We start from the raw sequence: 17416 nt of genomic DNA, 5'->3' as shown, positions 1-17416 counted from the left end.
TAAAGCCGCTGCTCCTCCACATTGAGAGGAGCCAGATGAGGTGGTTCGGGCATCTGGTCAGGATGCCACCCGAACGCCTCCCTAGGGAGGTGTTTAGGGCACGTCCGACCGGTAGGAGGCCACGGGGAAGACCCAGGACACGTTGGGAAGACTATGTCTCCCGGCTGGCCTGGGAACGCCTCGGGATCCCCCAGGAGGAGCTGGACGAAGTGGCTGGGGAGAGGGAAGTCTGGGCTTCCCTGCTTAGGCTGCTGCCCCCGCGACCCGACCTCGGATAAGTGGAAGAAGATGGATGGATGGATGGAATTTTGATTGATTGATTGATTGATTCAATCCAGGGTCCAGTATGCCAGAATGCCCTACCGACAACAGTTAGAGAGTCCACCTCGGTAGAAGCATTTAGGTCCCACCTTAAAACTCTTTACATAGTCGAGCTTTTAAATAGACTGTTGATCTGTCGCTTCTCTTTTCTGACCACTTCTCCTGTCTGGAGATGTTACCAGGTGGCCACCGATAATCTTTGGAGAGGTTCCAGTCTGGAGGAGGTCCTAGCTGCTTTACGTCATGACCTTGTGTAGACCACTCCTCTATGACATGGATGAAGACCTTCTACGACCCTCTGCTTTCCCCCAAAGGACTGTACGCTCACATTATCGTGAATAATGCAATGATTGTACCCCACTTGGCATCCATTGCAGCCTAGGAGCGAGGTCCCCACATCTGCGGCTCCTTTCCAAGGTTTCAGATTTTTCCCATTTGGGGGATTCGGGGATGTCATCGTGGTTTGCGCAGCCCTTTGAGGCACTTGTGATTAGTGCTATATAAATAAACTTTGATTGTGTAGCGGTTGCTTTAAGGACATAATTCACCACAACAGTTTACTTGACTTTGTCATCATTATTCACTGTCATCGTTCGACTGTGCACATAACAATGTTGTTCTTGGTTAGCAGTCATATATGCAGTTAGGAGTGAGTAATTCAGAGCGTCCCCTTTAAGTGACCGTCAGGAGATTTACCCAAAGGTGGGGGTTTGTTGTGACCGCCATTTTGAGTAGCTTGATGTTAGGAGTCATTCATTCTCTCGTCTTTGATGAATAAACGGCGCACACGTATTTGTGTGTCAAAAGATACTTCAAGTTGTCTTGCTTTCGCGTTACAAGCGCAACAATTGATTGATTGATTTAGCATGGCTCAGGTGGTAGATTGGTCGTCTTTCAGCCTTAAGCTTGTGGTTTCGTTACTGTGTGAAATTAGTATATTTCTAGGACAATGATCCTAAAATTCAATGGATGCAACACACTGGGTTCCATTTGACATTTTACTTTGTGGAGGTGGCAACTTACCAACATTGAGTTGAATTTTGGTGTAATGACTTATTTGCATCCATGTCCTATTGGAGCAACACCAGTACGTTCCAGAGTCAGCTTTGCTCAGGTTACTGATTTGCACGGAAAACGTGTTTTTTCTTTTATTTACTCGCAACAATTTATAGTTGTTTTTTTGGGTCATCCTCTCACAGCTGACAGGTTTCTGCCCCTTGCACAGGAACATGTCATCATCATCATGGCCTTCTGGGTATGGACACTGGATTTGGACACGTTCTCCGACATTTTGGTTGTTTACTGTTGGTTTGATGCCGTCCCAGTCTGAAAAACATATTTCCACATCAATTGTTTGTCACAAAAATAGCAGTGCTGTCCTTTTGAATCTCCATCATTGAACAATTTGTACAGACTTCTGCCCTCAGTCAAAACAGCTGTGTTTGTGTTTGCACACAAGTGCAAAACGTCCTGACTGTGGAATGTGTTAATACTATGTGCTAAGTTAAATAACTTCCAATATACATTGGCATGGCATTTTGTAAGCAGCTTAAACAAGGGGACAAACATGGGTTGAAAAATCTGCTACAGTCTGAGAACTAAACTCATATTATGTTAATTATCTGCTGTTTCTGTATGTACAAAACTGGTGTGTTGTCATAACTTGAACGGTTTAGATGTTATTAGGATGATGCAAAACTCGTATGTAAAATACGAAATAGTTTACTGCAGGAATCTTTTGTTTTAAGCTCTATTGAGTATTCCCTTCCTTTTTTTTTAGCTTTCTTTAAGGATTTTTTTAAGCATGGTTATTAGATCCTGTGATGAAGGATGGGGGGTGGGGCAATGGATGGTTCGTCCAGGGCGTAAATCCTTGCCAGGACCGCCTCTGTCAATACAGATACCCTCTGCAATATTTCCACACATAGCCAGGCATCAATTAACGTTATTACACAGGCTGAACCGTCGTCTTTAAAGGGGACTTTTTTGGGGAATTGTGCCTATCATTCACAAACCTGGTAAGACAAGAACACATATGTATTTCTTTTTTATGCATTCTAACTCATGAATAAACACTAGCAACTGTAAGCTAACAATGGAACCAATGGGAGTCGCTCTATTCCGCCTAAAAAGCACTCTAAAAAACACCTTAAAACCTCCAACAACATTTGATATACATGATGTGTATAGTATATACTGTATGTCATGTAGTAACAGACATACTCATGATAAGGTGTAATATTTACGTGTTATTCTCATTTTAGGCATACAGCGGCGCAAAAATGTTACAGACGCATCACAACATTTGCTTTTCCCTTTAACAACAACAACACTACTGTCATATCCAAGGGTACATGGACTCGACTGTGTGCTTACACAACTGTCTATTTTTAATTACGACACCTCTAACAAGGGAGGGTCAAACTCCTTTATGGCACCACACATTATTGTCGTAACACACCAACACCAGCACATGTTTAAAGGATGTCAACAACAACAACAAAAATAGCAAGGCTTTACACGAAAACAGCAAACCAAGCACAAAGACAACCTAACTGACTCGCCGGGTGGACTGCCGACCTATACTCGCCTAGCCTTGTGGATTGTTCTGCCACGCTATTCTCAATTAGGCTATTGCTCAATTAAACCTCTAAGTTTAGCGGCCTTTGGCGGGCCCTGACAGGACGAGGCTCAGGTTGCACAGGGTCATCCTGCATCATACTTGCCAACCCTCCCGATTTTTCCGGTAGACTCCCGAATTTCAGTGACCCTCCCGAAAATCTCCCGGGGCAACCATTCTCCCGAATTTCTCCCGATTTTCACCCGGACAGCAATATTAAGGGCGTGCCGTGATGGCACTGCCTTTAGCGTCCTCTACAACCTGTTGAGGCGTCCGCTTTTTCACCATACAAACAGCGTGCCGGCCCAGTCACATGTTGTATGCGGCTTCTGCATACACACGAAAGTGACTGCAAGACATACTTGATCAACAGCCATACAGGTCACACTGAGGGTGGCCATATAAACAACTTTAACACTGTTACAAATATGCGCCACACTGGGAACCGGCACCAAACAAGAATGACAAACACATTTCGGGAGAACATCTGCACCGTAACACAACATAAACACAACAGAACAAATACCCAGAATCCCTTGCATCCCTAACTCCTCCGGGCTACAATATACACCCCGCTCAGGAATAATTTTAGTGATTTAACCCTTGATGCTGAGTGCCAAGCAGGGAGGTAATGGGTTACATTTTTATAGTCTTTGGTATGACTCGGGCGGGGTTTGAGCTCACAACCTACCAATCTCCTGGCAGACACTCTAACCACAAGGCCACTGAGCAGGCGGTCATGCCCAGGAATTATGAGAGTTGTGCATGGGAGGAGGGTTCAAGGAGGCGCAGGACAGCATCGACATTTGAGTGAGGAGGGCTCAGACAGGCAGCGATCAAGCGGAACCCCACACACTCACTGATGGGAGTCGAGGTACAGACCGTGGACTCATTCAAGTACCTCGGGGTGTGGGGGGGACAACAGCTGGACTGGACTGTTAACACGGACCACTTGTACAGGAAAGTACAGAGCAGACTGTACTTCCTGAGGAGGCTGCGCTCCTTCAACATTTGCAAAAAACTCTTGTGGATGTACTACCAGTCTGTGGTTGCCAGTGTTCTGTTCTGTTCTACATGGTAGTGTGCTGGGGGGGGGGGGGGGGGGGGGGGCAGTACATCTAAGAAGGACAGCTCCAGACTGGAGAAACTGATAAGGCGGGCCGGCTCTACGATCGGAATAAAACTGGACTCACTGGTGACGGTGGCAGAGAAGAGGACTGTGGAAAAACTAGTGAGCATCATGGATGATGCCAGCCTCCCTCTGCATACCATTATCAGTAGCCAGAGAAGCCTGTTCCGTGCTAGACTGCTTCATCCCAAGCGCAGGACTAATATACTCAAAAACTATTTTGTCCCACACGCCATCAGACTACAACTCCTCTCTGGGGGGAGGGGGGCTACTAGGATGACAGGGGATGCAAAACAATAACATATACCCCCATTATTTATTATTTATTTTTTACTTTTTAAATTCGATCTCAATTCTGTACACTGCAGCTGGAATTTTTAATTTTCCTGAGGGAACTCTCCTGAAGGAATCAGTAAAGTACTATCTATCTATCTATCTATCTATCTATCTATCTATCTATCTATCTATCTATCTATCTATCTATCTATCTATCTATCTATCTATCTATCTATCTATCTATCTATCTATCTAGCAAAGACACACTTTTTACCATTCAAGGTAAGGATGTGGTGTGCCAGAACCTGGAGTACCTCAGAGAGGCTGACATGCACAGCAGGTGACCCAACGTGCATCACAACGTCGTCCAAGAACACCACCACACCTGGTTCACAATAATATTATTTTTCTCAAAATCAAGAGTAAAAATGTTTTATTTTTTCATATTTTTCATATTTCTAACCCAACTCGGTGTCCTTTGACACTATCGTGTGTCATTTACAGCTATAACAGACAGACAAAAAACAAAAAAAGAACTTATAGCAATGTAATTTTACTCACAGTCATTGCTGATCGCCTGAGAGCCATTTTTGCTGTCTGTTACAGTAAATATTGCAAGCATGGCTGAGAAAACAGTACAAATAAATACATAGTTAATCGCCGCATTACTAAAATATTTGGTCTTTATATAGTCTAACAAGAAAAAAAATATTACCAGTGATGGTGTAGATGGTCACTCTCAATGTTTTTTCTATTCCGTTTAGCATTTTGCAGATGTGATCCATTATGAATTAGTGGCTTCTTTATGTGTATGTATTCTCTCTATCTCCGGGTGTGTGTGTGTGCTTGACGGTATCCTCGGTATTTTGAATGTGAGAACATTTGCATGATATTTTGAGACAAGGATGTGACTCCTGTGTTGTGCATCAGAAAGTGGAACAGAAGAAAAGAGAAGAGACAAAAAAAACTCCCCGAAAAACAGGTGAGACCTTGTAACTAAAGTTCCCGTATTTTATCATGTAACGGCCATTCTGTGTTATCTGATGAGTCATTGTGGAATGCAGTCGTGGCTTCAGCGAGACTGCATCCCCACTTTTCATAAGTTGCAGTAGATGGCCGATTCAGCTGCGGCACTGAGCTTAATAAGGGAGTAGGTCACGTCTGCAGGTTGAGGAGGGACATGGCTGTTGTCTCTGCGGCTGTTGTAGCTGACGGTGGAATAGTGAGGACAGTCTGGATTAATCAGTGAGGACGCAGTGATGGAGTTGCTGGAATCCTGGCGTTGGTCTGTGGAATCAGCGGTATCAGTGACTTGCATTTTTTAGTGTGTGTGACACCTGCTATGATGTCCAGTGTTAAATATGCTTTACATAAGATGTACAGTCATTGGTAATTGGTTCCAGACATGATTGCGATAAATGAATTTCCAAGAAGTAGGAATCATTCATTATAAATTCAATATTTTCATAGCTAGGGCATAAAAAACTGATGGCAAAATTCTCAGTGTATAAGCTCAAATGTGCACCAAACAACAGAAGGCGATATAGGGTGCAAATTAAGATCATGGTGACCAAGGAAGCAGTCATGAAACAACAACTCAGCCACTAAGAAATATGATTAATAAAATATGATGATGATGTACTGATTTAACTGACATTGGGTAAATAATATTAATTTTGTCTTTGAAAAGGAACTGCACTTTTTTAAAATGTTGCCAATAATGCATTCTAACTCATAAATAAACATAAGTAAAAGTCAGCTTACAATGGAGTCAATGGGAGCTCCTCAATTCAGACCACATCGCCCTCAAAATAACCATTTAAAAAGCACCAACATTACTTCATTTACATTCAGTGACATGAATATTGTAACCAAACATTAGTGATACTCTTATTAAAAGTGCTAACACAGACAAACTATGTTTTGCTGCGCCATGATCACAGAGAGCTAACTGGCGTCTTGGAGGTCTCTCCTCGATCATAAATAATACCTCTCACCTTAAAAGGAGAAAGATGAGGACATAATCTGACAAGTTGGTTAAATTTGGCATCCAATTTAGACCCAGTAATAGCGAGACAGACACAAAAAGACGCTTTTTTCTTTGCGAGGATTATGGGTCCTTCTTCATCTAAACGGGAATATATCAACATCCTGTTGGTCAGCATCCCAGTGAGCGCAGACATTGTGCAGTAAGTGATGTTGTATTATGACTGTTGGCTCTAATTATGTCTGCATTGAGTAGTAATCAGTGATGTTGTTGAAGGAAAAAGCAAACGTCGTGATGCGTTTGTGAAATTAATGCGCGCTGTATGCCTAAAATGAGCAAAAATACTTAGATAATACATGTTATTTTGAATATTCCTGTTACTACATTACATATATAATACCAGCATGTATATAAAACATTGATGGAGGGGTTTGGGTGTTTTTTTTAGAGCTCTTTAAAGGCAGAATAGAGTGACTTCCATTACATCCATTGTAAGCTGACTTTTGCTCACGTTTATTTACTAGTTAGAATGCATTAAAAAAAAAGATGCATAAGGGTTGTAAATGAGAGGCAAAATTGCAAAAAAAAGTGCAGTTCCTCTTTGAAAATGTTTTTGTCTCAAACGGGTCTTGAATAAAAGGTCTCTTTTTAAAGGCCTACTGAAATGAATTTTTAAAAATTTAAACGGGGATAGCAGATCCATTCTATGTGTCATACTTGATCATTTCGCGATATTGCCATATTTTTGCTGAAAGGATTTAGTAGAGAACATCGACAATAAAGTTGCAACTTTTGGTCGCTGATAAAAAAAAGCCTTGCCTGTACCGGAAGTAGCGTGACGTCACCAGAGGAAGGACTCCTCAAAATTTCCCATTGTTTTCAATGCAGCTAGAGCGATTCGGACCGAGAAAGCGACAATTACCCCATTAATTTGAGCGAGGATGAAAGATTCGTGGATGAGGAACGTTAGAGTGACGGACTAGAATGCAGTGCAAGACATATCTTTTTTCGCTCTAACCGTAACTTAGGTACAAGCTGGCTCATTGGATTCCACACTCTATCCTTTTTCTATTGTGCATCACGGATTTTTATTTTAAACCACCTCAGATACTATATCCTCTTGAAAATGAGAGTCGAGAACGCGAAATGGACATTCACAGTGACTTTTATCTCCACAATACAATACATCGGTGAAGCTCTTTAGCTACTGAGCTAACGTGATAGCATCGGGCTCAAAAGCAGATAGAAACAAAATAAATAAACCCCTGACTGGAAGGATAGACAGAAGATCAACAATACTATTAAACCATGTACATGTAACTACACGGTTAATAATTCCCTGCCTGGCAAAGCTTAACAATGCTGTTGCTAACGACGCCATTGAAGCTAACTTAGCAACGGGACCTCATAGAGCTATGATAAAAACATTAGCGCTCCACCTACGCCAGCCCTCATCTGCTCATCAACACCCGTGCTCACCTGCGTTCCAGCGATCGACGGAAGGACGAAGGACTTCACCCGATCATCCGTGCGGTTGGCGGCTAGCGTCGGCTAGCGTGTCTGCTATCCAAGTAAGTCCTCCTGGTTGTGTTGCTACAGCCAGCCGCTAATACACCGATCCCACCTACAATTTCTTCTTTGCAGTCTTCATTGTTCATTAAACAAATTGCAAAAGATTCACCAACACAGATGTCCAGAATACTGTGGAATTTTGAAATGAAAACAGAGCTATTTTGTATTGTATTGAATGGGGTACCAATACTTCCGTATCAACCGTTGACGTCATGCGCATACGTCATCATATCTAGACGTTTTTCAACCGGAAGTGTGGCAGGAAATTTAAAATTGCACTTTATAAGTTAACGCGGCCGTATTGGCATGTGTTGCAATGTTAAGATTTCATCATTGATATATAAACTATCAGACTGCGTGGTCGGTAGTAGTGGCTTTCAGTAGGCCTTTAAATTGTCTTACATTGCGGTTAAGGAGGTATTTTTTATTTGTTGTTTCTCTTGTGAAATTGTTCTCTTCCATACATGTCCCATGTCTTTTTTCCATACCAGAAGATGAGCAAATGTGGCCTTTTTGGTGTCGGAAATATATGAGGATGACTACTGCCAAAACGAGTACAATCACTGCGAGGCTCGCTCCGATGTACAACAGCTTCACTGCAAAGACATTAAAAAGAAAAAAAAATCACATCTGATATATTTGTTTGCTGCACACAGTCTGTGTGATTTCATATCCAGCTAATAGTGACTTACGTGATGTTGAAGTTTTTGGATGAACTTGTTCAGGTAATTTTGTTGTCTCTTTTTCTTGTGCTATTGCTTAAAAACAAACAGGAAATTAAAGAGTGAACATGAGGTCAGGTAGTTTTTCTTTCATTATCAGCGATCATCGAAACAGTGCAATGAAAAACAATAAGGGAACAAAGATCTTTATGGGTGTGTGCAACTCTTGTACTCTTATTCTGCTTTTGCAAATGTAAAACTTCCTGTAATTTATTTGATTGATGTCAGAGAGTTTTTTTTATTGAACAACATTGTTATATTAATTTGCCATGGCGTCATATTGAAGGTTGTTTTGAATTAATTAGCCCATTAAAGTACCAATGATTGTCACACACACACGGTGTGGTGAAATTTGTCCTCTGCATTTGACCCATCCCCTTGATCACCCCCTGGGAGGTGAGGGGAGCAGTGGGCAGCAGCGGTGCCACGCCCGGGAATCATTTTGGTGATTTAACCCCCAATTCCAACCCTTGATGCTGAGTGCCAAGCAGGGAGGTAATGGGTCCCATTTTTATAGTCTCTGGTATGACTCGGCCGGGGTTTGAACTCACAACCTACCGATCTCAGGGCAGACACTCTAACCACTAGGCCACCAATCCTCATGTGAGACAAGAACACATATGTCTTTCCCTTTTCTGCCTGTTCTTTGTCCAGGTGGGTCATACGTCTTTGTTTTCCTATGTCTGGTTTAGTTCCTGTGTTGCGCTCTTATTTTTCAAATATACTTCCTTTGATACTTGTCTTGCAGCCCCTTTACCTTGTTTGCCAGCACACCTGTTTCCGTTTGACTTATCAGAGGGCTTCATATACCATCCTTTCCCATTCAGTCGCTGCTGTTTCATTGAAAGTTTCTTGGTTTTTAAGGGTTTCATGTTTGTTTTGCCTCACAGTCCTTTGCTTTTTGTGCACTCCCAGCTGCTCTAGGGTTTTGTTTTGTGTGTACTTCCAGCTGCTTGATTGCTTTCATTTTGTTCATTAAATACAGTACATTTTTATCTCCAAGCGCCCTAAAAGAAACGTTAAAAAAAAACACCAACACTGCTCCATTTACCGGTATATTAAAGGGGAACTGCACTTTTTTGGAATTTTGCCTATCACAGACAATCTTTTATTAAGACAAGAACACACATCTGTCTCATTTTTGTACATTGTAAATCGCAAGAGGCCGCTAACAATGCAGGTAATGGGGATTCGATTTATTCCGCCTAAAAACCTCCAAAAACCTCCAACAACTTGTTATATACAGTCGCGATCAAAAGTTTACATACACTTGTACAGAACATAATGTCATGGCTGTCTTGAGTTTCCAATACGTTCTACAACTCTTATTTTTTTGTGATGGGTGATTGGAGCACATACTTGTTGGTCACAAAAAACATTCATGAAGTTTGGTTCTTTTATGAATTTATTATGGGTCTACTGAAAATGTGACCAAATCTGCTGGGTCAAAAGTATACATACAGCAATGTTAATATTTGGTTTCACTGCAATAAGGCGCTTTTGGTAGCCATCCACAAGCTTCTGGTTGAATTTTTGACCACTCCTCTTGACAAAATTGGTGTAGTTCAGCTGAATTTGTTGGTTTTCTGACATGGACTTGTTTCTTCAGCATTGTCCACACGTTTAAGTCAGGACTTTGGGAAGGCCATTCTAAAACCTTAATTCTAGCCTGATTTAGCCATTCCTTTACCACTTTTGACGTGTGTTTTGGGTTCATTGTCCATCAATTAGCACGCATATTGATAAGTGCTCAACAATAAACACAAACTACAAACAAAATAAAACAACCACTTACTGTACAATGTCCGCACTCACTGGGATGTCGAAGGATGGGATATTTATATCTTTTAGCACAATACTTGTGCTCCCTGTTTAGATGGGGAATTCACCATAATCCTCACCCCTCAGGTACAAACAAAAGCTGGGAGCAATCGAGCAAGCACCTTGTGTCGTCTTTGGATCCAAGTTGATTTTCAAAATTGACCAACTTCTCGGCTTAAGGCCAAAACGTTCTACTATACAAGAGTGAGACATGATTTATAATCTAGCACAAACTTTTACTAACCCAGAGGCAGTTCAGCAGCAGCTCAGTATGTCAATAGTGGTAGTAGTTAGTGTCATGATCAAGGTACTGTGTTACTAAAAGTAGTTCCTCTGCGTTAGCTTTCACAATAACAATGCTGCTTAATACCTGTTTAATATGCAGGTCATGGCATGTAAATGGAGTATTGATGGCGGTTTTTGAATGTGTTTTCTAGGGCTTTATAGGTGGAATACATGCATCCATTGCACGGGTGGGTAGTGAGTATGCTGCACACAGACTGTATGATCTAATAAGTGAGTAGTGACTTACATGATGATGAAGTTTTTGGATGAACTTGTTCAGGTAATTTTGTTGGCTCTCTTTCTGGTGTTATTGCTTAAAGACAAAAGGAAATTGAAGAGTAAACAGGTAGTCAAGTGGCTTGCTTCTCGTTATCAGCGTACATCAAAACAGTGCTATGAGAAGCAATAAGGGAACAAATATCTTTACGGGTGTATGCAACTTGTTTACTGTCGCTTTTACATTGTGACATCCAATACAAATATTTTGCCTTTGCAAAAATAATACTGTTTGCATTTGATTTGATTGATGTCAGCGAGTTTCTCATTTAACAACATTGTTATTGCGTTTGTAGTTTGCCATGGTGCAGAACTGTGCTGCGTCATATTGAAGGTTGTTTTGAATTATTAGATGTGTTTTATTCTTATTTTATTTTGTCTATCATTCACAATCCTTATGTGGGACAAAAACACACATTAAAAAAACGCCAGCTACCAATGTAGGTAATAGGGATTCGATCATTTACCCCGAAAAAGCTATCTAAAAAACATTACAAAAACTTCCAACAACTTTTTGTATACGTGGTGTAAGTATGTATGTAAGCTGGTGACAGTCATGATAACATGTAAAATTTACCATATTTTGGTCATTTTAAGCAATGCCAGAAGTCTTTTAGGTGTGGCATTGATTTTACAGAGTGCATCGCAACGTTTGCTATTTCCTTCAACAACAACAACTACTGATCATGGCAGACTTCATGAGAACCAAGGACGACTGCAGTTTTTCACTCTTTAGAATTCTTGTCTCACATAACGGTTGTTGGTTGGTTGGGTGGTTTTATTTCGAACATGTATGCAATTTCAACATGATGCATCACATATTTCACATATTTTTCTATTTCTCTTGACATGTCCGAAAAGGAGTAGGAAGAAGCAAATCTCATTTAATCCCACCCCCTTCTCCACTTCATAACAAATACTAACACATTTGTTCATTTCCTGTTCTGAATTTGTAACACAATTTACATCAATTAATTGTAATTACAACAGTGTGCTTACAGTAATAAATACCGGTAGTTGAGTCACTTATAATTTACACAATGACATGAATATCTTTTTTTCAATAATTTCAAGATGATTATCATAATTATTTTTCATTGTACTTTGTAAATACTTGTTGTTTGAACAACCTCTTCAACTGAATCATATTGCTTGATTTCTTTGCTTAATCCATCCCATAGTTTAATCCCAAATACTGACATGCTAAAGGTTCTAAGTGTCATACGTGCATGCAAATATTTTAAATTGAATTTTTCTCTAAGGTTATATTTCTCCTCTTTTTTGAGAAGAATTGTAGTACATTTTTGGGTAGCAGGTTGCATTTGGTTTTGTGCATAGTTTTAGCTGTTTGCAAATGCACCAAATCATTGAATTTCAATATTTTGATTTAATAAATGAAGGGTAAAGTCAACTTGATGTATTATTTTAACTGATCTTTTTTCTAACACCGTTAGTGAACGAAGTGTATTTTTGTAATTATTTCCCCATATTTCTGCACAATAACTCAGATATGGTAACACTAGCGAGCAGCAGATAATATGTCGAGATTTTTGGAGCAGTACACATTTTTCTTGATACTTTATGTTGTATATTTTTATATGAGATCTCTAGCTCATTTTATCATCTATTATTACACCCAAAACATTTTTTTTCTCACTCTTTCAATGTGTTCTCCCTTTTGTATTTGAGATGAGTTGTGTTGAGTTTGAGGTTATTTCGAACATGCAAGCGTACAACATAATGCATCACAAATTCCAGTTTCTCTTTTCAACATGTTCGAAAAGGAGTAGGAAGAAGCAAAGCTTATTTAATCCTAGCCTTTTCTTTTACATAACAGTTGCTAAAACTTTTGTTCACATCCCATTCTCAATTAATTCACATTATACTCCATAAGTAATCACAATAAAAATAAACAAATAAATAATAATCGGTGAAGTAAGTTACATTTCATATGATGAGATGAGTAAGATTATGTTGAGAATGAATGAATGGATGGAATTTGTGTTTGACTTTCTCTTCTAGTGTTACTGAATATATTTGTTTTAGTTTTACTGAGATTCAAAGATCGTCTGTTTTTGTCCAACTATGTCTTTAATTTATTCATTTATTCTAGTATTATTTGTATTAGCTCCTGTGTGTTCTCTACTGAACAAAACACAGTCTGCAAATAATACAAACTTTATGTCTTTTGTAACTTCACAAATGTTTTTTATATAAAGATTGAATAATTTTGGTCCCAGTATTGATCCCTGGGGTACGCCGCTTAATATATATTGTGCTGTTGACATATTTTCACCTGTTTTCACGTATTGCTTCATTCCTGTTGGTTAAGTAGCTTCCTCTCTAGTTCAAGACTAGCCCTCTGATTCCATATCGTTGTAATTGATTGATTAAGATATCATTATTACTTGTGTCAAGTGTTTTTTATTAGATCTATATACAATGCAGCTGCACACTGTTTACCATATATTGCATTGGTAATTTCCTCTGTTATTTCGATTAATGCCATCAATGTTAAAATGTTGGCTCTGTATCTATATTGGTTGTCTATTGTGTTCCATTTTTATTCATGAATTTGTCCAATCGTTGTTGAATTTTTTTTCAAATATTTTAGAAAATTGTGGAAGCAAAGAAACAGGTCTATAATTTGTAAATTGGTGGTTGGCCCCAGTAATATGGTACCTCTTTTGCTATTTAATTTTTTTATGGGAATTCGCCTGTTTGAGATGATAGGTTACCGATGTACATTAAGGATTCTGAAATGTATTCAATAACTTTTTTTTATTGTCTTCATATATTGTGGATGATGGGCATTTAAAAAAAAAAAAAAAGTGCAGTTACCCTTTGAGAGTGGCGAACATATTAGCATGAGTGCAATATAGTTGGAGAGTGGGACAAAATATTAGTTTCGCTATGTATTGTACAATAACCATACAGACATGGATACTAATTTAAATACAAATATTATTATTTATGTCGATGATGAGACTTTTTGATGTGCTTGCATATTTAAGCTAATATTTAACACATGATTTTTCACGGTGTATTCTTTTGGGGTTTTTTTTGGGTTTTTTGACCGCCCGTTCTTTGTTTTGATAAGCACTGCTTCCAGGATTTTTCAGGCTTTTAAAAAAAAAAAAAAAAAAAAATGTTGCAGCCTACAATGCTTGATTTTGCGGCAACTTATTAAAAAGTGCGCGATGCATTGCAGCCTATTGTTTTTGATAACAGTGCATCACTTTATGATTTTATGAATGTGCTATGAATGAATGAGTGAAATTAGTTTATTTCGGTCATATAATCAACCATCAACCATTTTTTGTGATCAGTTCAACAGTTCAGATTATACATATTTAACAATCATACACATTTACACACAAAAAGAAAAGAAAAAGAATGACCGAAAAAGGAATAGGCTGAATCCAAAGCTTATATTTGCCTATCTTATACCTTCACTGAAAACAAGATTGCCTGGAACATCAACGTCAAAAAAATCAATGGGATGAAAGTAATTGTTACTATATTTTATAATTTTCAATTATTTCACCTTTCAAGGTTTACTTAAACCTTAACAAAGAACTACATGTCTTCAGCTCATCACTGAGCTTGTTCCACCATTTAACTTATGAAACTGAAATACATTTGTATTTTATATTCGTTCTTACTTTACCTATTTCAAAAATCAATATCTCCCGTAAATTATAGTTTTCTCCTCTTAATTTAAATAACCTAAGAATACAAGCTTGAAGGCTTTTCTTTACTCGAAACATAATTTCTATTGTTTTTAAAAACACAATATCTGACAATTTGAACACATTACAACTTATAAATAATGGATTGGTATGTTCATAGTAGCACGCTTTGTGTATTATTCTAATTACACTTTTTTGAAGTTTAATTATTGGGTCTATGTTTGTTTTGTAAACATTTCCCCAAACTTAAATATGGAAAAATAAAAGAATAATATAACATATGCAGACATTTCTTATTCAGCATGTGTCTTACTTTATAAAGAATAGCAATGGATTTGGATATTTTTCCCTTTATATATTCAATATGCGGTTCCCAACATAATTTATGATCAATTATTATTCCCAAGAATTTAGTTTCATATACTCTATCAATTTCCACTAGATTTAATTTTAATTTTGCTTCACAATTTGTCCTTGCAACACTAAACACCATATATCAATGCTGTAAGTGTTCTTTGTGAATGTGACACTATGTTGTGTGTTCCTAGTAGCTCCAAATATTGGAGTGAGAAGTTACAAATTGTTATATAATTGTGCTTGTCGTTCATGTTTGATGTGTGCATCTGAAATGCATCCATGCAGACATCGTGCTGCATTATAGCTGATTTGTCTTCCAACTATACCAATTAGCCCCTGATAGCTGTATCCTGATATCATCAGTAGTACTAACAAAATATTGCAGTGACATCATATTGTAGCTCCCTTTTTGCACACCCTTGCAAACTACAAGCACATACAAAACCCCTCTGACAAAGACACAAAAAACTTAACTGGAGCTCATGAGGTTGTACAAGTGTACCAAACAAAAGTGTAATCACTCACCTTCTTTAACAGTAATGACAACATTTTGTAGTGGATCCCGCCACCAGACTTTGACGCCACACCAGTAGGTACCTGCATCTTCCTTTTTCAGGTGAAAGATTGTAACATGAAATCTGCTTTTATCATTCCTTATACTGTATTTGTTGGTGTCCCACTTGACTTTATCAACACTGCTACTTATTAAGACATCGGCATCCCTACATGGTTCTTTGCAGAAATATTTAATATTGTCATCTTTGTTTTCGGAAGAGCATGTTATTGTGATGTTCTGCCCAGACACTCCTGTGACTGACCTCTTTTCAGCCTCCAACCCTGCGAAAAAAGAAAGAAAAAAAAACAGAAACCTTTATTAAGTAATCCATATTACACTTTTTTTTAAATGGGCGACAGACAAATACACAAATTAAAATGATGATTAAAGGGATTAACATAGAGCGAGTTGAGCAAAGTAAAATTTCTCGGTGTAATAATTGATGAAAAATTAAATTGGAAAGCACATATTAAATATATTCATTTGAAATTATCTAGAAGCGCTGGAGTGCTGGCAAAAAGCACAACAATAGCCAGATGGAAAATCCCTCCAGCAACTCTACTATTCACTCATTTATTCTTACTTAGTTTACTGTGCAGAAATGTGGGGAAATAATTATAAAAGCAACATACATCCCTTAACAATCTTACAAAAATGGGCACTTAGAATGATCCATAATGTGGGGTTCAAGGAGCACACAAATAGCTTATTCTTAAGGTCAAAACTGTTAAAATGTCCTGATTTAGTAGAATATTTGACAGAGCTTATTATGTTTAAAGCAAGAAGTTATCAATTGCCTGCAAATATTCAAAGTTTATTCATAGAAAGGGATGTGGGGGTATAACCTCGGAGGAACGGCAAAATATAAACACGCTTCAGCAAAACGTACAAATCTAATATTTTGGTTGGGTATAGTGAGGTTTAGGCTTATTTTGAATGTGAATACGAATGACTTATATGACTTACTGATGCTGATATATTGAGAATTGCAAGCACATCGCTCTGGGTAAATGAAGTTATGTGGATCCAGATGAATTTGATCAAATGTGGTTCAGAGGAAACTGGATATTAGTAACTATGTAAAAAAGGGGGGGAATTCAAAAAGTTTATACTTCTTCCCCATTACCCTTTTGAGACATGTTTAATTTCATTTCATTTTATTTTATTCTCTTAATTAAATTGTATTTTCTTTTTTGTGAAATAATAATATTGCCATTGGGCACAGGATTGTTCTCTGGAGGTATGTATGTGTTTTATGTACTACATATATGATGTGGAGCTGACTATGCTATACTCAATAAACTACCACAACCACAACAGGATACAAGTCGACAGATGAAGAGCAGAGTTGATCTCAGTGACTTACCTCCTATAAGAAAAGCAAAGAAGAGAAAAAATATGTCCATTCTTTCCTTGGTTCTTTAGTAAATTTGATCACTTGCTCTGCTTGTTTCTTCAATCTTTTTATGAAAATGTTGTTCCCCCTTATCTTCGCTTGGTTCCTCTTTGTTTGTTACAGCACTTCCTCCGTCCACGTCGCTCTCAAGCACCAAAGAAGGACGTGTGAACGTGAGTGTGAATGTTTCTATCTGTGTTGGCCCTGTGATGAGGTGGCGACTTGTCCAGGGGAGTGTTGTCCCGATACCAATATTTTGGTACCGGTACTAAAATTATTTTGATACTTTTTGGTACTTTTCGATACTTTTCTAAATAAAGGGGACCACAAAAAATTGCATTATTGGCTTTATTTTAACACAAAACCTTAGGGTACATTAAACATATGTTTCTTATTGCAAGTTTGT

General features: G+C 38.4%; 1 protein-coding gene across 3 annotated transcripts; it reads right to left on the bottom strand.

Moving 5' to 3' along the window:
• Positions 1 to 1592: 1592 nt before the first annotated feature.
• LOC133639272 (CMRF35-like molecule 5) lies at positions 1593 to 17157 on the bottom strand. 3 transcript variants are annotated; one of them, XR_009823761.1, is made up of 7 exons: positions 16981 to 17157; positions 15584 to 15895; positions 10981 to 11046; positions 8598 to 8663; positions 8394 to 8501; positions 5062 to 5633; positions 1593 to 1647 (listed from the first exon to the last, which is right to left on the bottom strand). XR_009823761.1 is itself a non-coding variant. In XM_062032471.1 (6 exons), exons 1-6 carry the CDS (start codon positions 17018 to 17020, stop codon positions 5443 to 5445), a joined length of 783 nt encoding a protein of 260 aa, XP_061888455.1. In that variant the 5' UTR covers positions 17021 to 17157; the 3' UTR covers positions 4752 to 5442. The 3 variants fall into 3 exon arrangements, 2 of the variants coding, with proteins under 2 accessions (XP_061888455.1, XP_061888456.1); XM_062032471.1 differs by lacking the exon at positions 1593 to 1647 and having other exon boundaries at positions 4752 to 5633; XM_062032472.1 differs by lacking the exons at positions 1593 to 1647; positions 10981 to 11046 and having other exon boundaries at positions 4752 to 5633.
• Positions 17158 to 17416: the final 259 nt, after the last annotated feature.

The sequence above is a fragment of the Entelurus aequoreus genome, linkage group LG22 (genome assembly GCF_033978785.1).
Source record: "Entelurus aequoreus isolate RoL-2023_Sb linkage group LG22, RoL_Eaeq_v1.1, whole genome shotgun sequence".
NCBI lineage: Eukaryota > Metazoa > Chordata > Actinopteri > Syngnathiformes > Syngnathidae > Entelurus > Entelurus aequoreus.
The sequence above is the reverse complement of the archived record's forward strand: the minus strand, read 5'-3'. Positions and strand labels throughout refer to the sequence as shown.